The sequence below is a fragment of the Equus przewalskii genome, chromosome 15, assembly GCF_037783145.1.
Source record: "Equus przewalskii isolate Varuska chromosome 15, EquPr2, whole genome shotgun sequence".
NCBI lineage: Eukaryota > Metazoa > Chordata > Mammalia > Perissodactyla > Equidae > Equus > Equus przewalskii.
In genome coordinates, this window is record NC_091845.1 from 3,541,459 (window position 1) to 3,567,520 (window position 26,062).

At 55.1% G+C, this 26,062-nt stretch overlaps 1 protein-coding gene, 1 long non-coding RNA gene and 1 pseudogene across 5 annotated transcripts in view; 1 reads left to right on the plus strand and 2 right to left on the minus strand.

Annotated features, from left to right (window-relative positions):
- IQSEC1 (IQ motif and Sec7 domain ArfGEF 1) overlaps nucleotides 1–26,062 on the minus strand; it is a 353,973-nt gene that overhangs the window by 210,079 nt on the left and 117,832 nt on the right. Inside the window, exon 2 of one of the 4 annotated variants that reach the window (XM_070574589.1) lies at nucleotides 25,932–25,961. The exons of the other annotated variants lie outside the window; for them this stretch is intronic. Coding sequence (XP_070430690.1) covers nucleotides 25,932–25,961 — 30 coding nt within the window. The remainder of the gene's footprint in view (nucleotides 1–25,931; nucleotides 25,962–26,062) is intronic. 4 annotated transcript variants of the gene reach the window in all.
- LOC139075900 (uncharacterized) lies at nucleotides 7,848–22,483 on the plus strand. The gene is made up of 2 exons (XR_011526820.1): nucleotides 7,848–8,123; nucleotides 22,086–22,483. It is a non-coding gene; the product is annotated as an uncharacterized lncRNA (long non-coding RNA).
- On the minus strand, nucleotides 13,676–16,242 carry LOC103556792 (serine/threonine-protein kinase MARK2 pseudogene; annotated as a pseudogene).

Sequence of the window (26,062 nt, forward strand, 5' to 3'; positions counted from 1 at the left end):
CAGGGACACGGGCTGTGGCCACGGCCAGCCCCAACAGGCAAGGCTGCCTGAGTCAGTGGCCAGCATACAATGGGGAGGGCTCACGTCGAAATGTGGGCTGGTGACTTCTGAAATGTTAGGGGCCAGCCTCTCCATTGGCAAAGATTGGTGGGAACTGAGAAGCCAGCTGAGTCCTGAGATGGGCCCCAAGTCCCTCCACGAGCCAGCCTTTGTTAGTTACACGGCTGTGTGACCCCAGCAGGCCCCTGAGTATGCATCCCCTAATCAAGTCTTCACGCATGGAGAGTGAAGCCCAGAGAGGTTAAGCAAGTTGCTCAGGATCATGCTGTGAAGTGGGAATAGCGAGGACTCCAGCCCAGCTCTGCTCCCTCCCAGCCCCCATGTCAGGGTTGCAGCTTGGCCTGGGGTCAGACCCACCAAGCTGGCTTAGCACGGGATTTAGCATATGCAGATCAAGGGTTGGCTGACTGTGGCCCTTGAGCCAAATCCAGCCCGAAGCCTGCTTTCTGTAAGTAGTTTTATCAGAACATGGCCGCGTCCACCCAGGTGTGTGTTGGGGTACAGCAGCTTGCAGACAACAGCAGCCCAAGGGATGCTGCCCAAGAGATGCTGCCCACTCTCGCCACCCGGCCGCTGTCGGAGCCCAAAGGCTCAGTGTGGGCTTGCACCCTCGCCTGGCAATCCCTTCTTTGTCCGGAGGAGGCTCATATCAGAGTCCACGGCTCCTTCAAGGCTGCGAGGGTGGGCAGCCTGTGGGAGAGGGAGTGGCGGGGATGGCAGAGCATCAAGACCCCGCTCACAGAGCAGGTCACCCTGGCTGCTGCAGCAAGCTCTGACAGCTGGGGTGGGGGTGGGGCAGCTTCCAGGGGGTCACGATGGTCCCCACCAAGCTCCCCAAATTGTTTGTGCCCCAAAGCACGGAATTCTAGGACTTGAGAATGTTAGTGTGGGAAGTCACGCCCACCCCTGAGCTGGCTTCCCCGTCTGGAAGGCAGTTGTTTCCCACCGTGTCTGAGGCCTGCTCTGCCAGGAGGGCCCTTGGGCCTTCTCGGGGACCTGCCAGGCTCCGAGCCCTTCCTCTTGACAACTGAGGAAGCCGGTGGCTCGCCTGTGAGACCCACGCGCACTTGTGCAGTGTGCACACAATTGTGCGGACTGAGGGGCCCCTGGGCTGGGAGGGCTGGACAGGCTAGCACATGGTGAGAGCTCAGGAAAGTGCACTAGCGAGATGGCCACCAGTGGGGTGACAGGCCAAGGCTGTGGAGAGAGCCCGTGCCCCCGACCTGTGGCCAGAGGAGCTCCTGGGCACACCTCACACAGGTCTCCCGGCCCCCAGCTCAGTCACGGGCCCCACTCTACCCCTAGTGGCTGCTCCACCCCCACATCAAAGCCGCCAACAGCCCTCCAGCATCACTGCAAGGGCGGGTCCGAACTCAAACCCACCCACTTACCGCCTCCACACCACCCCTGGCCTGGCCAATGGCATGTCTGCCCCCGGCTCCAGGGAGGCCGCCTGTGGGGTCTCCCTGCCACCTCTCCTAGTCCACACAGCAGCGGAGGGATCTTTTCAAAACACTATCCAGCTGCCGACACTTCCCTGCCTGAAGTAGCCACCGGCTCCCCATGTCCTTCCCATAACTCCCAGCCCTTGGCCTCTGCTTGCCCTTCTAGCCCTGCCCTTTGCCACCAAGTTCTCACGACCCTGTTGATCTCCACGTCCTCCAAGCACTTCTCACCTCAGGGCCTTTGCTCCCCCTGCCTCTTTTGCCTGGAATACAGCTCTTTTGTGTGTGTGTGTGTGAAGAAGACTGGCCCTGAGCCAACAACTGTTGCCACTCCTCCTCCTTTTGCTTGAGGAAGATCGCCACTGAGCTACCACCTGTGCCAATGTTCCTCTATTTTTTGTATGTGGGATGCCACCACAGTGTGGCTTGATGAGCAGTGTGTACGTCTCTGCCCAGGATCCAAACCCACGAACTCCAGGCTGCTGAAGGGGAGTGCCTGAACTTAACCACTACAGCCCCAGGATGGCCCCTCCTCAGGCTCTTTCTGCAGCCCAGCCAGACTCCAAGTCCGGGTTGCCCCAGCATGGTCATTACAGACGCAGCCCCGCCCTTGTGTTCATGCTTCCTCATCCTCGCAAAATCACCCACACGGATGGTTACACTGGGTCTCCTAAGGCACATGCACACAGCAGACGTGGCAGTGGTAGAAAGACAGAGAAGGGGAGCAGACAGACAGGAGGCACGGCTGCACGGTGCTGTACAAATTAGCAAGGACCCGAGGGCCTCAACGCTCACAATTTTAAAAAGGCTCCTGGATCTGGATCTGACTGGAGCAAGGAGGCCCGTTTGGCAATCAGTCCTGGGACAACTGGTGTCTGTATGGGAAAATGACCTTGGATCCCTACCTCACACCAGATCCCAAACCAATTCCAGGCACACTAAAGTCCTGCATTTGAAAGGGAAAACTGTAAAACTTAAGAATAATTGTCTACGTGGGACTATCTTTCCAAATTTGGGGTTGGGAATGACTTCTTAAACAAGAAACGAAAAGCTCACTAGACATAAAAAATCGGTAGATGTGACCGCAGGAAAATGAAGAACTACTTTTTACCAAAACACAGGTGAAAGGACAAACCACAAAGAGCAAGACTTTTGGAATATGCACAACCAGCAAAGGATTGGAACCCAGATACAGAGGGAACTCCTACACATCTGCAGGAAAGACAGAAGCAACGAGCCCAGTCTGCAGCAGGCACTTCTCAGAGGAGAGCACAGGCAGCAGAGAACAGGGGCAGAGATGCTCACCTGCACTGGTGTGCAAGGACACGCACATTCAGATCCCAGGGAGCTGTCATCTGAGGCCCCCCAGACTGGCCACAAGTGGGACATCTGACAGCACCAAGGGCTGGAGAGGGTACAGACCTCCCAGAACACAAGGGCAGTGCTGGTGCGGGTCAACTGCTCACCACTTAGAAAACCACTTTGGCGCTTTCTTCTTAGGCTCGCAATTCACACACCTTCTAACCCTGCAAGCCCACCCCTAGCCTTACACAAGACACACACGAGAAGACGGCATAGCAGCATTGTTAATAATAGAAAAAAATCAAACGGAAATGACTCAAATACTCATGGAGAGGAATATGCAGAAATAATTTGTGGAATAGTCACAAAATTTATTTCACACCAGTAAAAGAAAAACGACAGCTACACACGACAGCATGGATAAAGCTTAGAAACTGAGAAATGTTGAGTGAAAAGCGCAAATCTGAGCAGTCCATACACAGTATGGCAGTTTCAGAAAGCACAAGAACAAACAAACTATACTTCGCCTGGACATCCATAGTAAACCTGTGAGCAAGAGAATGACAGAGAAACAACACTCAGGACAGTGGTGACCTCCAGGGTGGGGCAAGATGCAAACACACAGACTCAAATCACTGAGAAGGTTCCAGTTCTGGAGTGAGTGGTGTGTTCACAGATGCCCACGATTTTACTATCCTTTATAATGTATAAGACCCACTCAAAATGGGAAAAACAAGGAGGAACACTGTGGATCCAGACAGATCCAGTATGATGTCCCTGTCACACAGCTCGCTGTGTTCACTTTGTGTCACAATGGGTACTCTGAGGTCTGTGGGGAGGTCAGACCAGGAGGCAGAAGGACTGAAAACTAAATGAGGGCATTCTTTCTCCTGGGCCTCAGTTTCTCTATAGGCAAAATAAGGGAGTGTAGCGGGAATGACAAACAGTTGGCATGCATAACGTAGGTCTCCCCTTCCTTACCCATTACAGACATTGCTAATGGATTGCAGCACTCTCTAGTGCTGAGCATGTGTGTAGCTTTCGACTCCTTCTCAGCTCGGCACTGCAGGCTGCCAGGGATGGTGGATCAGAGATGGCACACTCAATGACACGTCCCCGCTGACCCAGAGAGTCCCTCCAGCTCTGGCCTGGGAGTTTTGAAGCCAGGCCGGCAGGCACCAGCACTCTGACAGGCAGTGCCTCTCAGGGAGCAGCCTGCCGGCCCTGGAGCCTGCCCTGGCCAGACTCTGGAGGTGGAACCTCAGCTTCTGCAGCGCCCTCCCTGGTGGCCTCCAGTCTCCTGGACCCCCTGCTGCCCGCCACACACCCCTCCAGCCCTCCATGCTCTCACGTGTCAAGGGTGGGAGGCAGGCTCACGTCTAGCCCTGCTGGTCGGCTTCACTGACTTGACAACAGCTCGACTGGCACAGAGGGCCGGGTGGGAGCTCACGTCACCCTCTACCCCAGGGGTACCGGCTTGCCCACGGTGCCCTGTCAACCAGCCTCCCCAAAGACTGATGGCATTCCTCCCACGCCCTGCTGGCTGGGGCCTCCAGGCCCGTCCTCCCTCCCCTCAGGGCTGCAGCTCGCAGAGTCCTCCTTGGTCCCACTGCCCAGCTCCTTCCTCCCCAGCGGGGTCCGCGTCCCCTCCTATAGACGGCCACATCACAGAGTTCAGCTTAGTTGTGGAGAACTTGTGTCTGCGGCCAGGTTCTGTGGCTGTCTGTCCCCCACTTAGGGGAGCCCCTCAGAGACCACCTCACAACTGGCGTGAAAATAAAAACAGCATTGGGAACAACAATTCTCGGAATCAGGGGACTTTCCCCAACGCTCTCTGCCTGGTGCACCTACCTCACGGCCAGTGAAGTCGGCAGTGAGGGACACACTTCACTCCCACAGTGACAACAAAGTCAGGGCCACAAAGGGGAGTGGCTTCCTGGAGTCACTGCCCACTGCCCCCTCCTGGGAGGCCGGGAAGCGTTTCTGCCTGAAACCCCTGTCCTGCTTGGACACGCCTCCCCCCAAGCCAGGGACCCCTGAGTGGCCACAGTCCCCAGTCCCCGAGCGGCGGGACTTGCCCTGTCTCTTCCCACCCTGCAGATTATTTCAGTAACAAGGTCATATCGAGAGACGTTACACCCAGGGACATGGTGTTTTTGGTGGCTCATCTCTCTTCCACTTTATTCATCTGATGAAATTTGGAATGACTGCTGGGGCTGCGTGCACAGGAAGTCTTGATTTACTAGAAAGAGCTGTGGCGGGTTCTTAGAAGACAAGGACAGGAACTTAAGGCATCTCAAGGTCTCCAAGGAGTAGAGTGGAGACACAGCTGTCTCTGGCTGCTTCGTCCTGGAACACAGCGCCAGCACGCACCTGCACGTGGCCTGCCTGGCCCCCGGCCGAGTCCGCCGCTGACGCCCACTGTGTAAGGGCCTGGAACCTGTTATGATCCTCACTGTCCATGGACTCGGAGGAGCAAACGCCACACACTACTTTTCACTTGCAAAGGCGCAGAAACAAGAATGCTTGGGTTCCCAGGAACACAGATGCCAGCTGTTCACTTCTGGTCCCGGCTCCTCCTGGCTCATCCCCTTCAAGCCTTGCAAACTTTGGGCACACTGCTTCTGGCTCTACGATCCCCGCCACACTCCCCCGGCAAGTTCCCCACCTGGACAGCTCCAACGCCTCCTCAAAACCCGCTCTGATGCCTCCTCCTCCAGGCAGTCTCCCTTGCCGTGCCCTGGCCTCTTTCATATACTCTTTTATCCTCTTTTATACTAGCTTGAATGATCACAGTGGGTTCAAATGCTGCTGCTTGCAGGTCTGTCTCCCCTGCCATGGGGTGGGTCTGTGGGAGCAGGGCTCATGGCTGTTCACCCACGTTACCCCCAGGCCCTCAGCACGGGCCCTGGCGATAGTGAGGATGGAGCAGGGCCTCAGAAAAGCATGAGCTACATACCTGAGCTCTGTCTTCACGGGACTTATAGTTTAGTGAGAGAGATCTAGTGGCCAAGAAGGGTTCAAGGTACTTTGAACACACGTCAGGCAACCCTTTCCTGAGTACTTCGCCTTTAAGCCGAGATCTCACTGGTGAGTAAATATAAACTGGGCAGAAAAGCGTAGAAAGAACTTTCCAAGGAGAGAGAATAACAGACCACATGCTCAGTGAGCAGAGGCTGGGTTATGGTTGATAACAAATGAGACCCCAGATCTCAGGGGCCTACAATCAAGTCTTTCCATCTCTCATGCGATGTGTCCACATGGCCTTCCCTCCGGACCCAGGCCGCCAGTGAGGGCTCTATCTGGAATACTGTCACTGCCACAGAAGGAGGTGTGACCTGGTAAAGATCACACCGGTTCTTGGCTGTTCCTCAGTCCCTTTGCCCTGCCTGAGAGCAACAAGGGGCAGGGCCGCCCCATCCTCCAGGGAGGGAGGAGCCCCCACAAGGTCCCGGAGGGTGGGCAAGCCGACATCCAGTTCCACACCACGCGACAATTTTCCCAGGGGCAAAGGAAAACCACTGAATAAATTCTCCACTTGTAGCAAGTCACTCTGGCCACAGCGCGGAGAAGAACAGACTGGAAACGGGCAAGAGTGGATTTGGGGAGGAAAATTCGGAGGCCATTTCAGTTTTCCAGGGAAGAAAAGTACAGTCCTTTAGACGAGGGTCATGGCAGTGGAAACTGAGAGAAAGCAACAGATTTAGAAGATAGGAGGATCGAGTGAGGGGCCTAGGGGTGCAGAGACGAGTGACTATGTGCGGAAGGAACGGAGCAGGCCTGGCTTCTCACGTCTTACCAGCTGCGGGCTCCGGTCTTTTGGGCAGACCAGTGAGCCCTATTCTCTGTTTGTTCTGGGGCTCCCTGGGTTCTCCTAACAAAAAACAAGCATTAGTAAATAAAGGAGGGAACACACGGATTCGTAAGGCGATGAGCACTGAGTGAACTGACAAATGACGGACAGAGTGACCAGGGGAGTTAATTCATGTCCCTAGCTGCTCAAAGAACAAGGAGAAACTAGACTCAACCAGAAGAAAAGGGAAGTCCTCCCCACTGGGCATGCTCAGAGGGACCCCTCCCCCCCCCCCCAAGGCCTCAGGGTCTCCATTCCTCCAGGGAGCAGACCAATTTCAGCTGTGACAGAGAAGGAAGGGGTGGGCGGGGAGGAGCAGGGCAAGGAAAGGGAGGCGACACGGATGGTTCTGTGGAACCTCTGCCTCATCCTCTCCTCCCTCCACGTGGCCTCCCCGCGTCTCCCTTTCAGAGTCCACAGCTTGACCATCCGTGGTGGGCGGGCTTGGGAGTCACCAACACCCCAGGAGAGATTTTCTGTCGCGGCAGCACTGGGCAAGCTTGCAGGAGCTCAGCGCCCAGGGTCCGCACAGGCTCAGAGAGCCCCGGATCCTCCTCTACCCTGGGTGCCCCCGACGACCCGAAGGGGAAGGACTCGCATGAACAGCTGTGTCACTGTGGCCTCGTCTCAGCCCAGCCACCTCTGGAGCATCGAGGTCGCTTTCCGTGACGCACACAGGCTGCCTCACAGCTAGGGACGCACTCTAAGACAAAACCACAGGGTCTCAGAGCTGAGGGGGTCCAGGACCCCATTTTCCCCAGCGCCTTGCTTTGCAGATGAGAAAGCAGAAGCCCAGAGAGGGGAAGGAATTCCCTCGGGCCACACAGCGAGGGGCAGAGAGGGACTCGAAGCTAGCCTCCAGACAAAACTCATTTCCTTTGGAAGGTTCCTGGCGAGGCCCCGTCCCGGAACGGGAACAATTAACAGGCCTGAAAACTCAGAGTAGCGCACAGTAGGTGCGCAGTGGACACTCGTTAACTGAGTGAATATCATGGGACACAAAAAGCAGACCATGAAGCTGAGAGTGGCCCCCAAAGCCTGTCTTCCAACAGGAAGTCCCGTTCCTCTTTGGTGCCCGTTAAGTGGGGCTTGGAAAGCAGGGGGGGGCGCAGGGAGAAGAGCGGCCATGAATTCTTTGTAAGGAGAGAACAATGGAGTGTGGGAAGCGGATACACCCCAGGAAACCAGGGACAAAGTGCTGGACCCTTGGCCCGGCTCTCCCAGGCCCCACACCATCTCCCGCCTAGGAAACGGGGAGCAGTTAGGGTTGGAATCTTGGGAGAAGAGAAGTTCCATTTCTGTTGGGCTCTGAGGGGCGATGATCCCAGCCTGTGACTGACTGGTGGTGGCCATTTGCTTTCGTAGACGGAAAGCCCACCTGAGAAGGACACCAGCACAGAGGGGAGGAAGCCGAGCCAAGAGGCTGGGAGAGACGATTCCTGCTGATGATATCCAGCACCCAGGTACAGCCTTGCCTGAAGCTATCTGCCTTCAGACTTCTTACTTACATAAATTATTCTCTCCTGCTTTGTTTAAGACACTTTGGGTTTTCTGTCACTGTCTATCAAAAAAATTCTGCCTGTTCCTTCCAGCTGGCTAAATGGAGCACTTTGGAACAGCAACAGAACTCAGAATCTAGGCTAGCTTTAGGGGATCACTTCCAGATAACATGCAGACTCCGGTCTAACCTGGAGATGGAAGTGGCCTCAAGCAATATCTATTGGGGGCCTGCTGCAGGCCTGGCTACTCACATTACCCAAATTCATCCTCATTTTAGAGGACAAGATTGAGGCTCAGAGAAGGCAGGTAACTGGGCTGTAGCGAGGACATGGGGAGCCAGACGGCAAACCCAGATTCTGCCCTTGCACTCTGGGAAGCTGCACCACATGGCTTGTCCATGTGACAGGGGCTGGGGTGCCCAGCGTCACGTGCGTGTGGTGGGAGAACCTGAGCCATGGTGGCTGTATGTGGCTTTCAGGAGGCGCCCAGAGGCCATCCGCACAGAAGGGAGGGAACCGGGCCCCAGCACCCCCGGCTGCCCCTGCCCGGTAGCCCTTTCTCTTGCTTTGCTTGGAAGAGCTGCGCTCATGCAACCACTCACAGGCCAGTGTCTGGCGCTGCTACAGGGAAGGCCCGGAGCCATCGCCGCCCACTGTACCTGGGCAACCTCCTTCCTTTGGGCCTTGGGGGACCCTATTCCCCACTTGCATAGCACAGGTCTTTTCCAGAACATGCAGAGAGCCTCACTCATTTTGGAACGGGACGTGGCCATAACTGCCCTTTCCGTGTCTCCCTGAAATGCAGCTCACGGCCGCCCAGGGCTGCCGCAGGAGAGACCAGGCTGACAGCCCATCCACAGCTCAGCACCTGAGGCCCCGAGAGGTGAGGGCAGCCTGCCGGGAAACGCTGCTCACCAGGGACCTCCCACACCAGCTGAACAGGCTGTCGAGGCCCCAGGAGGGCCGGATGCAGTGCTCAGGCCAAAGTGACCCCAGAGGCTTCTTGACGGCTGGGGCCCTCAGGCAGTGGGGCGCGGGGCGTCTCCGAGGTGTCTGAGGGCCTGTGGTGTGCAGGTTCAGGGTGCGCAGAGAAGCAAGGCCAGAGGCCGACCCCAGAGCTGTTCACAATCCAAATACCGACGAGCCAGCCAGGCTGACGGAGAAGCACAGCTCAGGGGCTGTGTTCACAGGTGAAGGGCGGGGACAGGGCGGAGCCCATGTCTGCTGGGGACTAGCTAAGGACAGAAACTTTTAAACTGAGACTTGCAGGCTGTACAATTAGGTACGTGTTTGGCTGAAGTAACAGAAAACTCGACTAAGAGTGGCTTAAACTACAAGGCATCTAGATGTGAGAGACGGGAAGTCCAGAGGTGGTCTGGTGGCCCAGCAATGTCATCGGTGACTCAGATGCCACCCACCTCTCTATTCCACCATTAAGAGAATGTTAATGTCACTCCCTCATGATTGCAGCGTGGCTGCCTCCACTCCAGCCATCACATCTGCATACTCAGTGCTCAAGCAGGGAGCAAGGGGGCACCTTCCTCCCTTCCCATCTCTTTCTTTACAGGAAGGAAAATCTCTCACAGAAGCCCCCATAGACTTCTTCTAACATCTCATTGGCCAGACAAGTCCTTGCCCCGACCAATCACTAGGGGTTGGGGGCAGGTGGTTGCCATGACTGGCTTGGACCAACCATGATTTCTCCAAATTGAGCACCACAGGAAGAAGGAAGGGTGGGGTGGGCAGAAGCTGCTGTGTGAGCAACCAACTCGATCCTACCGTAAAGGAGAAGTGGACTAGGGAGCTGAGGTTGCAAGGACAAGGGGACAGGAGAGCAGGGTAGCAGCAGGCACAGAGGCACAGGGGTGCAGAGCGCGGGAGACGAGCCCGGTGTGTGAGCACAGTGCAGGTGGGGCAAGGTGGGCAGTGCCTCCCATTACGTTTGATGCCTGGAGCGAGGTAGACCCTGGGCAATAGGGAGCTACTGAGAGACGCTGAGCAAGTGAGTGAGTGCAGGCGCAGAAGGAACCCGCAGGTGTGCAGAGGGCCCTATGCTTCAGGAGCTGAGCAGAGCCTTCTGTGACCGGCAACAATGTTGCTAATGACCCCGAGGCCTCTGTGCAAATGACGATAACTGACAAGACGGAGTAAATACCACCCTAATTCATGAACTGGATAATGGCAGCAACCTGGTTCTGGACATTAGAACGCACACACAGCCGGGTCCTTTGGACAGCTAGGCTGGCACAGCTGTGACGCCCACACCTCACCTCTCCCATCTGCCCTGGGCCTTGGCACACCCCGCCAGATCCCCCCAAAACACAGCACAGGTGTTGTAGTTGACACAGGACGCCCCTGCCTCTGAGGGCGAGGAGACTGTGTCCCGGCTCACAGAGCAAAAGATGGAGGCTGGAAGCGGGTCAGGGGCTTGCCGCTGAACGGTGGGGCGGGATTTGAACCCAGAGCCTGTCTTTCCCACCCCACCATGCTGCTTTATGACCTCAGAGCCTGGACATTTGCTAACTGAGAACTCCTTCTCACCCCAGCACTCCCCCAGGGGGTGGGGCGGGGGGCGTGGAGGGCTCCTCCCTCTGCAATGCCCACCCACAGGACCCCACAGACGTGTCCTTCATTATGACACAGGGCCTCCCAAGCTGAGCATGAGGACCGCCCTGCAGCCGCAGGGACCACCGTCCACGGGTGACACGGGCAGGGGTACTGCGGGCGAGCCTCACAGTCTGGCCCGTGCCTGAGAGGCCAGCACCCCGATTAAGGCCCCCCCTGTGCACACAATCACATCCTGCAGTGGAGGGGCACCTGGGCTGAGGCTGGCCCGTTCTGGCCTTAAAGCGCACACTCTGGTCTCCTAGGGGGCTGACCTTTTTAATTAAATTACACATTTCCTACCCAACAGCCAAGCCCCTGCCCTGCTCCCTGTAGTCCTCGGCCTCTCAGCTTTTTCTCCTCTCCAGGACCAAGTTCTCAGCCTCAGGTCGAGGCCCATTCTGGAGACACACACTGTCCCTTCAGGTGTCAGCTTCAGTGCAACAGGCCCTGCCATCCCCATGTCCCTGCTTGGGGCCGGGGGGGCTCCTCGCTGGCTCTGCAGACTCAGGAGCCAGGGAGGGAGGCGGCGGCTGGGCGGGGTCTGCCCACAGGACGGGGCAGGGGCGGGAGGACTCGCCCTTAAACCTCAGGGCAGAGATCTCAGGCAGCAGGCTGCAGGGAGCCATGACCAGGGACCCAGCAGGTTCAGAATAAGTCGACTACACCAGCCGCCTCTGGGAAGCACGGCTGTCAGCGTGAGAGCAGAGGGTGCCGTGGGCCGGGACCGCCCCCCAGAGCGCGGGGGTGAGCTGAGGGCTCTGGAGTCAGGACCCTGGGGTGTGAAGCCGGCTCCACCGCAGGCCCAGTTACTAAGGCAACACGGCCTTCCCCTCTGTAAGGTGGGCATCTTGGAGTCGCTCTCTCCCGGGATGGGGACTAAATGAGGCGCAGGGAGGGCTCAGGAGGGGTCTGGGCTGGGCGCTGCCCCAGGCATGCTGTCAGAGCCACCGAGAGGACCGTCTGCTCAGCTGGGCTGGCCTGCCGTTTCCATCAAGGGCCAGAGGGGAAATATTCTAGGCTTCGAGGGACCTGTGGTCTGTGTCGCAACTGCTCGACTCCGCTGTTGTAGTGCAAAAGCATGGACAGTGGGCGGCTGGGGCTCTCCACCTGCTTTCTGGAGAGGGTCCAGGCCCTCGGACTCCCACTCTTACACGCTCGCGTTTCCAGTAGTGGGTGGGGCTGCGTTCTGATAAAACTAGCTGCCCATGAGGGCTGACCCCTGGTCCAGGAGGCTGGCTGGGGCGGGGGAGGGGGTTTACTCCCCTGAAGTTAAGGGCAGAGGGTCACATGTTCTGGAATCCACATCTCCTAGCCCCAAAGTGACAGGCAATTTGTAAATCCAGCCCCTGGGGGTCTTGCAGCTAAAACACCAGTGGAGGGGCCTCTGTTCTTGCTGGAACGACCTGGAAACTGAGTGGGGAATTCAGCCAAGTCACAGGAGCTCAGAGCAGGCCTCCTGGGATGCTGGGACCTGCCCCTCCTCACTGCCACTGACAAAGGAAAGGTCTTGGGCGGGGGACCGGAGGGCCTGCTGGATTACACTTGCCCCTCGTCAAGGAGCCGCTCTAGGTGACATGGGCACACGTGCTGTGCTGTTGAGCTCGTAGGAGGAGAAGGTCCTTCTGGGAGGGCTGGCTTTTGCGCTTTGAAGGAGGGTCTCCTGTGTGCCAAACACACAACCATCCGAGTCAGGTCTGGAAAGCCAGGCACAGAGCGGTCCGGAAAAGCTTCAGGTCACACAGCCACTAGCGGCAGAGCTGGGTTGTGACACAGACCTGATGCACAGGCCCATGCCCTCTCCACTCTCCCAGGAGCCATCGGGATCCCACACATCAGTGTCCCTCAGAGAGGATGGATATCGGAGCTGGCAGCCGGCCCTGTCTGCCAGACGCCATCAGAAGGACAGACATTCCCTGGGCACCCGTGGGGCAGCCAGTCACGCGCTGTCTGCAGTGCCCCAGGCTGCTGCCAGCCAGGACAGGGTGCCGGTGGCTGAGGCCCGGCTCCGCCCTGGGCCGAGTCGGAGTCCTTGCGCTCAGTTCTCCTCTCCGGGGGCTGGAATCAGCAGCTACTTCCCGAGGGTCCAGGAGGATGAAATGAGCTAAGACGGACGACGTCCTTGAGGCCACAGGGCACAGAGGGCGCTGGGGGCCGCTGCACCGGTTCATCTCTTCCTCTCCCCTTTGCCGGACGAGGAGGAGACCCGAGCGGCAGGGCTTGTCCCCATTCTTATCCCTGCCCGGCGGGACCTGTCCTCCGCCCTCCAGGGCGCCCTCATTCCCACCCTCGGCTGCTGGGACACTCGGCGAGGCTGGCTACTTCCTGAGGCCTCCACGCCTGACCACACCCCCCCTCGGACCCCCAGGATGCCTGGCTCCCTGTGAGCTCCCCTGGAACCTGGAGCTGGCCAAACGGCCCACCCCTCGATCAGGGCTCTTAGAGTGACTGCTCCATGCCACTGTCCTAAAAAGGAGCAGTCATCACAGTGGACAGGCCCAACGCCTGCGCTACAGTCAGAAACCTCAGCTGCACGTGGACGTGACTGAGGCCGTTTTGGGGGCCCACACCCTGCCACTCCTCTGACCCCCCAACAGGCTGGCCCACGGGGCTTGGTTACCCTATCTGGACCTCTTGGTTGTAGTCATAAAGGCCACAGGATCGGAAGTTTCCCTTGGTCCTTCTGAAAACCTTAGGTAGTGTTAGCGCGCGGTGGCTGCCTGTCTGCCCTGCACTGTGGCTCCCAGCCTTTTCCCCGTAGCGTTCGTCACGACAGTAATTCTAAGTCGTTTCCTCATTTAGTTGTTTTGATTACCTCCACGTGCTACATCACTACACGTTTCTCAAGCTGGAGCACGCACAGCCACAGTTCTCCGTAAGGAGGGCGCAAAACAGTGCATCTCTGACACATCTTTCTGCAGCATCAAGTTTATTACAAGACGTGGAAAACCAAGGACTCATCGAGACCCGTCCGTCTTCCCACCAACGTGGAAGAAGAGCCAGAGAGGACGGGGAGGGAAGTTGTGCTCCGGGAAAAGCAGTCCAGGCTCTGAGGTTTCACCCTGGTGGGGCCGAGGGGCAGGCCTGCAGTGAGGGTAGCCTCTCCTCGTGTCCCCCAGGTGCCTCCAGGCCGTCCTCTAGGGTCACCGAGTGTTTGGACGCAATGCTTCAGAAGGCCACGGATGTGCCAGGTCCCCTTCTGAGTTGCATCCCTACAGAGAGCACGGCCGCAGTCGGCACAGCTCCGCCGGCCGCTGGACCAAGGCCTCAGGCCCGCACGTCCGTGCGCACACGCGTGTCCTTGCACTGCTCCCACTCACAGCAGAAGGCGTCCACCTCGCACCGAATGCCCACCCCGCGGGGCCGGCTCCGCAGCGCAGCATCTCACTCTCTGTGTAGAATGCAGGGGTGCGGCTCGACGTCCCTCCATCAGTGGTTGGAACCTGCAGGGACCTCACCTGGGCCGCACCCTGTTCAGCTTGCCGTGCCAGATCTTGCTCGGCAGGCAACAGCACAGGCCTCGCAGCACCTTGAGGAGCCTCCGAGCAGCGCCCCCCCGGCCCTGGCTGCGGCGAGAGGGAGAGGCTGGGGCACCCCCACTGGGCTGCCCAGCCTGCTGGGAGTCTCCTCGGCAGCTGCCCTCCCGGGCCCCACCGCTGGTACTGGCGCTGGGGGTGGAGGGGACCAGGCTGGGGACCTGCAGGGGGGTTGTGCTGGGGGTGGCGGTGCCCGACTGCAGGCGGGGTAGGGCTCCGGCAGGCTCTGCGGCCTTCAGCCCTGGCTCCTGCTTCTCAGGCCGCTGACAGCCTGCCTCGCGGAGCCAGGTGGGCAGAACAGGCACACTGCCACCGCGTCTTCTGGGGCGCGCCGAGGCCCTCAGCTGCGCCGCCCAGGGTGGCAAAGAGCTGCAGCTGCTGGCCTCGGCGCAGGGGAGGGACCTCCCGGTGCTGGCGTGGCCATCCCCCTGGGGCTTCTGGGCCTTCAGGATCAGGAAGACGGCCATTGCATGGTTATACCTCCTTTTTCTGAGGGACTCCTGGATGTCACTCCACTGAAATCCCATTGTTATCATTGTCTCTGTCACCCAGGAGTCCCTCGTGTCACAAGGCAGTGGCCGATGTGGCCTCAGCTTCGGCCGGCCCCAGTTGACCCACGGGTCCCCCATCACCTCTTGTAGGGTCTTCCTCTTCCCGGGGTCGAGGGTCAGCATGCCTCTCAGCAGCTGCGCGCACTCGGGCGAGAGCAGCAGGGGCGGCGAGTAGGCCCCGCTGAGCACAATCCGCCGGATGGCGCTGAAGTCCTCCCCCTGGAAAGGCAGGGACCCGGTGAGCGTGACGTGCAGCAGCACGCCCAGGCTCCAGACGTCGGCTAGGGGGCCGTCGTAGGGCTCCAGCCGCATGACCTCGGGGGCCGCGTAGTAGATGGTGCCGCAGTACGTGCTCAGCGGCCGGCCGGACTCCAGGCTGCAGAGGCCGAAGTCGGCCAGCTTCGCGCTCCCCGCCGGGTCCAGGAGCACGTTCTCCAGCTTCAGGTCCCGGTGTACGACGCCCCGGCGGTGGCAGTACTGCAGAGCTGAGACGAGCTGCCGGAACCGGTCGCGTGCCTCCTCCTCTGTCAGGGGGCCGTGCTTCATCACGTGCTCGTGCATGTCGCCTCCGCTGACGAATTCCGTCACCAGGAACAGAGTGTCCTCCGTGTTGATGACCTCCAGCAGGCCCACGATGTGGGGGTGACGCAGTGTCTTCAAGCTGTGGACCTCACACAGAAGGTTCTTGGCAGTGGAGGCACTCTGCTCCTTCTTAGGGATCATCTTTATGGCCACCTCCGTCCCGGTGGGGATGTGCAGGGCCAGCTTCACCTTGCCGAAGGAGCCCTCGCCAAGGGTCCTCAGGACCCTGTAATCCTGAAGGCAGGTCTGCCTGCCAGCAGAGGTGTCCCCAAGGCCCGGAATCATGGTGACCTCCTATCTACGCTAACTTATAACTCTAACTAACGAGGCTAACTACGCTTAGTAACTACAGGAACAAACAAAACGATACTATGCTAATACTAACAATACTAATGAGGCCACCTATGCTTCCTAACTATACTAAGTAGTACCACTAACTATCCCAAAGATACTAACTACACCCACAATACTAACTCTACTAACTGTACTAACAATACTAAAAAAATTTAAAGAAAACGCGAAAAAGAACAAAAAAACAAAGGAAAAACAAAAAAATGAGAAAACAACAAAGACAAATTGAGAAAAGGAAAAAATTAAAAAGTGAGAAAAATAAAAGAAAAATGAGACAAAACCAAAAAGAATTAAAAAATGAGAAGGGAGAACAAACAAAAATAAAAAACAAAACACAAATGAAAAAACAAAAAAGCAGTAAATAAAAAAATAAATAAACAAAATCGGGGGCAACAAAAACAGCGAAAACCAACTAACTGCACACCAACTCCACAGGTCACCAGATAAGCTTCCCGGGCTGCACGTGCCCCAAAGGCCGAGCCTAATATGAGTTTTTGTAAATTCCATCACAGTGGCTCTTTATGAGGTCAGAGCAGGACGTGCACCAGGCATGGCTGGGGTAGACTCCAGTGGTTTTCTTACTTTGTGGTCTCAAGACCCCTTTACTCTTAAAAAAAGGGACCCCAAAGAGCTTTTTATTTTTACGGGATATTAGAGAGTGATATTTACTTTGTTAGAAATTAAAATCTGTAGGCTGCTTCAGTGGCCTTTTCATTTCTAATTTAAAAATCAAAACTTATTAAAGTTTTGGCTTCTAAAGACCTCAAAATATCTACACTTAAAATATTCAATTCCTTTTCCTTAAACTCTGATTAGTCTCAAAATGGTCCTACGACTTAACTGATATTATAACACTATAGGAAAACGTTCTGTCCCGTAAGGCATGAGAAGGGACGTCATTAACGTTCACAAAGCTGAGCGGAAGAGAGCTTTTAGCATATTTGCCCCAGTAAGATCATGAGCTGACTTCTCACCAGGAACCTTGGAGGCCAGAGGGCGTGGGTTGATGTGCTCAAAGTGCTGAAGGAAAAAATAAGCCCACCAAGAATCCTACATCTGGCAACACTGTCCTTCAAACATGAGGGAGGAATTAAGACGCCCCCATAGAATCCACGGCTGGGAGAGTGTGCTACACCAGACCCGCCTCCAATGAAGGGAGCCCTGCAGGCTGAAACGAGAGGACGCTGGACAGCAGCTCAGCGCCTTACGAGGAAATTACATCTCTGGTCAAAGTAAGTAGGTGGACGATTATAAAAGCTGACACTATTGTGACTTTGGTTCGCAGCTCCACTTTTTGTTTTCTCCATTAAGAGACTAAAGGATTAAAAAAACCAATTATTAATATATGGTTTTGGACATACAATGCCTAGAGATGTAATTTTGAAACGTTAATAACTGAAATGAGGTGGAGTCCGAGCTGTGTAGGAGCTACATTTCTGTACGTTACTGAAGCGAAGGTGGTATAAATTGACATTAGAGTGTTATAACTTTAGGATGTTAAGTGTGATGCCATGGTAACCAGAGAGAAAAAAGGTATAGAATAGACACAAAAGAAAATGAAAAGGTAACTAAAATGTTTCCCTACCAAAAATCAACTAAATGTGAAAGGAGACAGTCATGCAGGAATGACAAAAAAAGCTGTAAGGCATATAGAAAACAAACCACAAAATGACAGAGGTAAGTCCCTCCTTGTCAGGAATTCCTTTAAACGTAAAGGCATTAAACACTCCAATCAGAGCACAGACTGGCAGAATGGACAGAAAAACATTATCCCACTATTTGCTGTCTACAAGACTCTCTTTAGATCCTACAGTGGAAAAAGGTGAACATGAGAGACTGGAAAAAGATAGTCCACACTAATAGTAACCAAAAGAGACCTGGGGTTCCTATCCTAACAGGAGAGCAAATGGACTTTCAGTCGAAAAAGGTTCTAAGAGACGAAGAAGTTGGAGCCGTCACTGCCCCACTCTCAATAACGGGGACGACACTAGGCAGAACGTCAGTGAGGAAACAGAGGGCTTGAACCATGCAGTAAACCAACTAGATCAACAGACAGACACGGGACACTGCCCAACGAAGAGGACGCATTCCGCTCAAGTGGACGTGGGACACTCTACAGGGTACACCGTATCTTAGGCCCCAGTTTAAATCTCAATAGATTTTAAGAGGTAGAGATCATACAAAGTATCTTTTCCAACCACCATGGGATGGAGTTAGAAAGTAGGAACAGAAGGAAAAGTGGAAAATTCACAAATTTGTGGAAAGTAAACAATACGCTCTTAAAAAACCAATGTGTCCAAGAAGAAATCACAAGGGAAGTTATAGAATAGTTTAGAGATGAACGAAAATGAAACACAACATATCAAAACTTATGGGAAACAACAAAGCAGTGCTAAGGGGGAAATTTACAGCTATAAACACTTACATTAAAAAACAAGAAAGATCTCGGGGCTGGCCCCGTGGCCGAGTGGTTAAGTTCGCGCGCTCCGCTGCAGGCGGCCCAGTGTTTCGTCGGTTCGAATCCTGGGCGCGGACATGGCACTGCTCATCAAACCACGCTGAGGCAGCGTCCCACATGCCACAACTAGAAGGACCCACAACGAAGAATATACAACTATGTACTGGGGGGCTTTGGGGAGAAAAGGAAAAATAAAATCTTTAAAAAAAAAAAACAAACAAGGAAGATCTCAAACAAACAACCTAACTTGATGCAACTTAAGGAACTAGAAAAAGAAGAACAAACCAAACCCAAAGCTAGCAGAAGGAAGGAAAGAATAAAGCGTAGAGCAGAGACAAGTACAACAGAGAACAGAAAAACAACAGAGAAAAGCAACAAAACCAAAAGTCGGTTCTTTGAAAAGATGGACAAAATTGACAAACCATTAGCTAGACTGACTAAGAAAAAAAGAGAAAATTCAAATTATTAGACCCAGACATGAAAGTGGGGACATTACTACTGACTCTACAGAAATAACAAGAATTCTTAGAGAGTGCTATGAACAACAGTACTCTAACAAATGGGATAACCTAGATGAAATGGACAAATTTGTAGAAATACACATCCTCCCAGGACTCACAAAGCAGAAAATCGGAACAGACTTTTAACTAGTCAGGAGATCGAATCAGGGATCATAAACCTCTCCACAAAAACACCTCTGGACCTGCGGGCTTCACTGGCGAATTCTACCAAACACTTGAAGGAGAACCAACATCAATCCTTCTCAAAGTATTCCCAAAAATTCAGGGAAAAGAACACTTCTTAACTCATTCTATGGGGCCAGCATTGCCTTGATACCCCCCAAATATCTCTGGCCCATCTTCTAGACAGTCATCGGAGGGTTTTTCTAAAATATCTAGCCAGATGGGTTCTTTGCCCAGTGACTTGAATCCGGATTCGACAAGATAACTCTACTTTCCGTGTGAAGAGAGGACCAGCAGTGCCCCCAGAATCAGGCTGAACACATATGGACGCCTTCCAAGGGCCTCAGCCCACCATGGTTGTCCACAGAGCAGACTGGACGCAGCTGAAGGGAATATTAGTGACCTGAAAGACCACCCAGAGAAGACGGCTCAGGATGCAGCACAGACAGCCAAGGAGACGGAAACGTAAAAGACAGAAGTCCGGTGAACCTGAATCAGAATCCCAGGGCAGAGAAGGGAGGATGGAAGAGAGTAAAATGGGACCCTGCCCAAGCTGGGGCTAGCTCTTGCTTCTCAAGCAAAATGGGCTTCTCCAACCCTCCCTCAGGATTCCAAGGAGGGGTCTCCAGAGACTGTGGCGGAGAGAGGAGAAAGGAAAGAGGGCAGCGGATGTGACCTGAACGCTGCCGCATGTCACCCACTGCCTCATCTTCAGCCTCATTTCACAGGTCCCTTGGCGGTGAGGCTGAGATCTCTGCTCCCATTTCATTGTGGGGCAGATAGTCACCGTATTTCATTGGTATTCACAACCTTAGTGGGTAGCTCGAAAACATGCACACAGTAGGGGCTCAATAGAGACTGTTGATTGAGTGTGAGATCTGAGGCTCGGAGAGTTCAGTGTCTGGTCCATGGTGACACAGAGGGTAAGACAAGGAGAAAGGATTTGAATTCAGAATTATCGGAACCCGGTGCCTCCATTCCTTCCACTCCGTGGTGCTGAAAAATGTTTGCTTGCCTCCCAGGGCCACCTGCTCAGCCCTTAGTCCAGCCCCTCCGGACACGGCTGCAGGAGAAGGCCCCCAAGCCATCTCTGACTTGGGGCCAGCTCTCATTCTGTCCTGGAGGCTGAGAGTTCAGCTCTGTTTACCTGGCACAGCAAACGTCCCCAGTCTCATCTGCCACCTTCAGCAATTTTCATACTTCTTTGCGCACAAAATAAACTGCACGTTCTCATTTTGGGTTTGGGGAAAAAAGGCCTGGTTAATTACAAAGGCTGTCTTGCCTCAGTGCGGAGTGAGGGGAGATGTTCCCAGGAAAACGAACTAATCTCGGCTAATGGCTTTCACTCCCACATCTTGGTCCCCATTAGGACGACGGCTGTAGCTGAGCCCACCTTCTCCAGAAGCAGCTCCCCTGCTCCTCAGACAAGCAGTCCTCAGATTTCACCGGCTGCTGCCAGCCCTGGGCCACTTGTTGCTGCCTCTGAAAACACCGGTCAACGTTTCAGAATCCCGCACAGGGGAGGCGACCCACAAGGGACCGCTTCATTCGCTGTTTTTCTGAGGATCATCACCTCGCACTTGGGAAGTGGGCATAGCCTGACCCCGGACACGGAGAGGCCACATGCTGAGGCTGCCTGTTAGAATTGTTAACGATTCAGATCCCCAGGTCCCACCCAGGACCTGCCCAGGTCAGACACGATGAGGGTGGGCCTGGAAATCTGTATTTTCAACAAGCAGCACAGGCGATTCTGACTTGGAAAGGCTTTGGCGTGGACGTCCCGGCTCTGCCCCTGAAGCCGCATCGTCCTGGGGGGGCTGCTCCGTATTTCTCAGCCTTGAGCTCCCAGAACTGAAAACATGGGGCAGTGACAATGACAGCTCTCTTGAGGGGGTAGGGCTGGTTGTGCAGATGAGGTGAGGCCCGACCCACAGTGAACACTCATGCAGTGGGACTTATTGATAAATAAATGGAAAGCGACAGGATACACTGGAGTATACGAGGAAGCCGTTTGGGGTAAAACTAATTCGGCCCGACCTTGTTTCTCCAAAAGCGCCTGACGTGGCCTGTTGAGCATGCATTGTCCACCTGCTTTAAACATTTCCCATGTCCCAAAGACAAGAATGAGGCCCTTAAAGACAGGGATGTAGCTTCCCCCTATGTTGGTGTTTCTTTCAGGATAAGCATCTCTTCCTGGAAACCGAGGATTAGTTACTGACCTGCTGTGCTCACCTTGTGACCACTGAGCTGCCGTGTGAGCAAAGCAAAGCGACAGTAGTAAAAGGGACATTCCCGTCATATGTGACGTATGCTCTTTGTTTCAAGACTGTATATGACCACTCTGTACACCCCCACTTTGCTGCCCTTCCCTCCTCGGGGAAGGAAGGCTCTGGGCTACAGTCCTCAGACCTGGCTCCTAATCGACTCACCCCAATTTTTTTTTTTTTTTTTTAAGATTTTATTTTTTCCTTTTTCTCCCCAAAGCCCCCCGGTACATAGTTGTGTATTCTTCGTTGTGGGTTCCTCTAGTTGTGGCATGTGGGACGCTGCCTCAGCGTGGTCTGACGAGCAGTGCCATGTCCGCGCCCAGGATTCGAACCAACGAAACACTGGGCCGCCTGCAGCAGAGCGCGCGAACTTAACCACTCGGCCACGGGGCCAGCCCCTCGACTCACCCCAATTTTGGTTTATAGACTGATTATGGATTGTCTGCATCAATGTTATTTATATTAGTGCACATGGCAGAGTTCATCTCAAGGGGTTGATGAGAGCCAGGAGGAACGGAAGATAATGGTTTTACCCCGCAGAAAGCCCTGGCATCTTACATACAGTGTCAGCAGTCTCCTGGCCCTCCATGCAGCTATCCATCCTTTCCAGACTCCAAACTCCGCACACCTCTTCTCTGCCCACGGCCCCCCCAACACAAATCTTTAGAAGATTGAAAGTTGGGGGCCTCCAGAGCCTCCCTCAGAACGCAGTGAAGAGCAGACACCTGCTCCTGGGGACACGAGCAAAGTCCTGTGTTTGCAAAATGGTCACAAAGGAGTCATTTTGAAACTGAGAATGAAGGAGTTAAAACTTCCCTGGATTAGGGTGACATCCTGTGCCCAGGAGGCTGAGGTGGGAAACAAAGTAACCAAGTCTCTGCGCCTGTTTTGCAGACCAGCAGGAGGACGCTGATAAGAGAGCAGCTTGCTGACAGCACCCCCCCCGCCCCCCTCCGCCGCCCGCCCAGGCTGGACTAGACGTCACACAGGAGCGGGGAGAAGCTGAAAGGACTAACGGTAACCTTGGACGTCACGACTAAAATCCACCACAGGCAACACGCAGAACCCCCCCAGTTTGCACACGCGAACCACGAGGGAACATGAATGTCACGCCTGCACAGAGGACCTTAGAACGTCAGCCCCCAAGGCCACAGGGATGCTCCCCCTCCCCTCGGTAAAGGCCCCAGTAAGAACCCTGGCTCGTTGCTTTTTGGGGAGTTCAAGATCACAGCGTTAGCTGCCAGTTCTCCCTGCTCAGGACTTTGTAATAAAATTCCTGCTTTCTTCCACCACACCCGGCGTCAGAGATGGGCTTGCTGTGCGATGGTGAGCAAACCCACTTCGGGCTCAGTAGCAATTTCATTTGTGGAAAATGAACACATCTGATCTTGCACACGTTTCACCTTGGGGGAACCGTGCACACGAAGTCACAAGCAGGCTCCTCCTGTTTGTACAAAGCGATCCCTGCTGCTCCGGGCAGCCGAGGCACCAACCAGGAAGGTGGCAGCTGGGATCACTTGAGTCTAAGGAAAGTGACCTCAGCAAGCAGGGACCCTGGGGTAGGGGTGGGGTCCAGCAGGGGCTCTCAGGGCTCATCCCCTTCGGGTTTAGCAAAGACCACCAGCTCTCGGCGCCCATCAGTACCTTAGTGAGCCAAGCTAATGGAGTCCAGACATGGCCTTTCTGAGTCATCAAACGCCGCCCCTGCTGCCCACTCTGTTTACAAGGGTTTGTTGTGGAAGGAGGGACAAGGGACGCTCTCCACTGAGCAGGGTGAATGGTCCACTTTTCTTTTTCCTGCCAGTTTATGGCCTGAAAATATTGAGGAGTCCTGAATCCAGTTAGACAGACATTCATTTGCGCCTGTTCTGTGCAAGACATCGTGCCTGGGGTTCCTTGCTTATCAAGTAGAATTCCTTCCACTGATGTCATCACAGGACCAGGCACAGAATTTGTCACCCCAAAATATGCCTCTTTGGCATAAGGGCTATTTTGGGCTGATGATTATTAAACAAAAGAAAAAGGCAAATTTACACTTGTAAGAGAAATCTCCATTTGTAAGGGTGCCTCTCTCTCTGTGCCAGGAAGGGGAGGACGACTAAACCTCTAGACACTCTTATCAATGGAGAAGGCAATGACTGAAGTCCGCATGACATCTTCACCCGGTTTCCTGTACTTCTCCCATATCCTCTCTCACTGACCCCATCTTAACAGCAGGAACTTAAAGCCATTTTTCAGGGGCCGTGAGCCACCCAGGAGCATGTGGAGAAGAGGAAATTTTGATCTGCTAATCGAAACTCATCCTGCCAGCCCTTCCACATACCAGCCCTGCTCCCTTACACCTCCCCCCGTACCTTGGATGGCGAGACGTTTGTGAGGCCTCCTGTCTCCTTGCTGATGGACTGTGCAATAAAGCCTTCTGCCCTCAAAGCCTGGTGTGCCACGGTGTCGGATCCTATGTGCACCGGGTGGCGAGCCCTTGCTCTCTAACACTAAGGCCCACTGGTGCCTGCTCTGTGCCTGGTGGGTGTCAGCCCCACCCAGAGACGACCCAGAGGCCTCAGCCCAGGTCACTTACTCTGCCTGGGGGAACAAGACAAGTGCTCAAGTCACTGGGACACAAAGCAGAATGAACTTGCATATCAAAAGCAAGCACAGAAAGCCACTGAGCACAAACCAGGGAAGAGCACTCCAGTCGTGGCCCCTGCAACGCTCAGGGAGGCAGCAGCTCGGGGGACCCTGAGAAAGGTGTGGGGCCTGCTGAGCAGTATGTCACCAACTAGTGACCCCAAGGAACTCAAGAGTGGATTTGGATATTTTAACTCTTTTTCCAAATTGTTCTTTTCCTTTTTTACATTAAGGTGATGCAAACACCAACCTCCCTGAACCGGACCAGGCCTCACCATGAGAGCTCCGCCTGTGACCTTTGCCTTATTTTAGTGCTAAGATCTCTCCAAGAGGAGCTTAGGCCTCATTCCTGTAACCTGCAGTGTATGTGGAAGCAGGTTTCCAACTGAGCCAGCAAGAGGATTCCCACCTCTCCCTTTTGAACATTCATTCCCCATCCCAAATAAAAGGCCCTGCTCCCCGGTGTTCGGGTACGCTGAGACTCTGGAAATGACTCCTCATGGTCTCCTATTGGCTGCAAGTACACTTTACTTTCTGAGATGAGTGGCTCTGGTGGAGGGTCTGATTTAACTTGCCAGGAGGGAACCCACTCCGGTTTTGGTGACAGAGGGGTGGAGGAAACAGCGCAGTCACACAGAGAAGCCAGAAGACAGCAGGGAATCACGGGACGCGTGTAGAGGATGAGTGGCACAACTGGGCGGGTGCAGCAGAGGAGCAGGAGTGGAAACGGGGCTGCATAGGCGGGTGTCCAGCTGAGGGGCCCCTATGAGAGCCGCAGCGACAGCACTATGGCACCGAGAGAAGCAGAGCGGGCTGGCACCGAGAGAAGCAGGGCGGGCCACCGTCAGCGTTGAGGTGCGGAATAACCCCGGGGGCCCTGAGAGGGCAGAGGTGCTGTGGGAGACACTGATGGACGTGGGGCTCCCTTAAGGAAAGAGACCTCGTAGACACTCTTACCGAGATAACAGATTCTGCAGTTGTCCAGTAGGTAGTGACTGGAAGCACGAGGGTGGGAGCAGCCCGCCAGGCGTCAGATCCTGAGCAAAGGGAAGGCCTTTATATGTGTGCCCCGTGCCCATGCTCGTGCACAGAGGATGTGATGTGTGACTGAGGGCCGACACCCACATCCACAGCTCTCTGGGGCTGAAACACAGAGCCTGGCACGGGGCAGAGACACAGCCGAGGCCTGACAACAGCATCTGAAAGTCCTAGCAATGTTTCCTACCACGACTCCTAAAGGTCTCTGGACCCGTCCCTCCCCAGGAGTCCACACAGTACAGGGGTTCTTCAGACCGGGGACAATTGAACTCAGCCTCCTCTGCTTGGACTTACGGCAGGGTTCTTTCTTGCCCAGCTCCTCGTCTCCACGCGTCCTGCTGAGAACCATTTGGCTGGAGCTGGGAGCACATGTTCCACATTGCACGCCAGACCCCTCTGGTATTCCGAAGCCAGTCCTTATTCTCACCACACAGGTCCCTGCACATGCTGTTCCACCCACTGAAATGTCTTCCCCACCCTTCCCCTGCTCGGAAAATCATTCTCCTCCTTCCGGGCTCAGTTTCGATGTCATCTGCCTTGAAAACACTTTCCTGACAACACGCCACACAGAACCCTGAGAAGGGGGTTGTGGGACGGCCCTCCAGCTCTCTTCAGGGCCGAAATCTCGCCACCACTTGGGTTCCTTCATCCTACACACATCTCCCAGTGCCCATTCAAGGGAGGAACCTGGTGGAGAGCCGGTCCCTGTCCCTCCGTCACACGTCCCAGAGACCCAGGGGCTCTCTGAGCTGAGAAGCTTCTGGTCCTAGATGGATCACAGCCTGGACAAACGGCACACCACCACCAGCCCTTGACTGGAAGGAACAACCACCAAGCCTGGGTGACCTCCGTGAAGGTCATGCTAGAACCAGGAAAGGTTTCACTCTCGTTCCAGGACACTGAGCCAGAAGACAGAGCACAGCCACGGCCCCTGGGCACAGGCCAGGACCAGGAGCAGTGGGGGCAGGGCTCTGAGCTGCGAGACCCCGTCAGGGAGAATCAAAGCGCATGGTTCCGATGAGCCGCCCGCCCCCAGGACGCAGCCGCACGGACAGAGGCTGACGACACACACACCTGACACTCCGGGAGCCCGCTCCTTCAGACCTGCAACGAGAGAGAACACACACTTAGAGTGCGGGTGCCCTCTGGGACAGGACACCCCCACGAGGACACGAGATGTGCAGACCCGTGAGGCCCCAGCTACC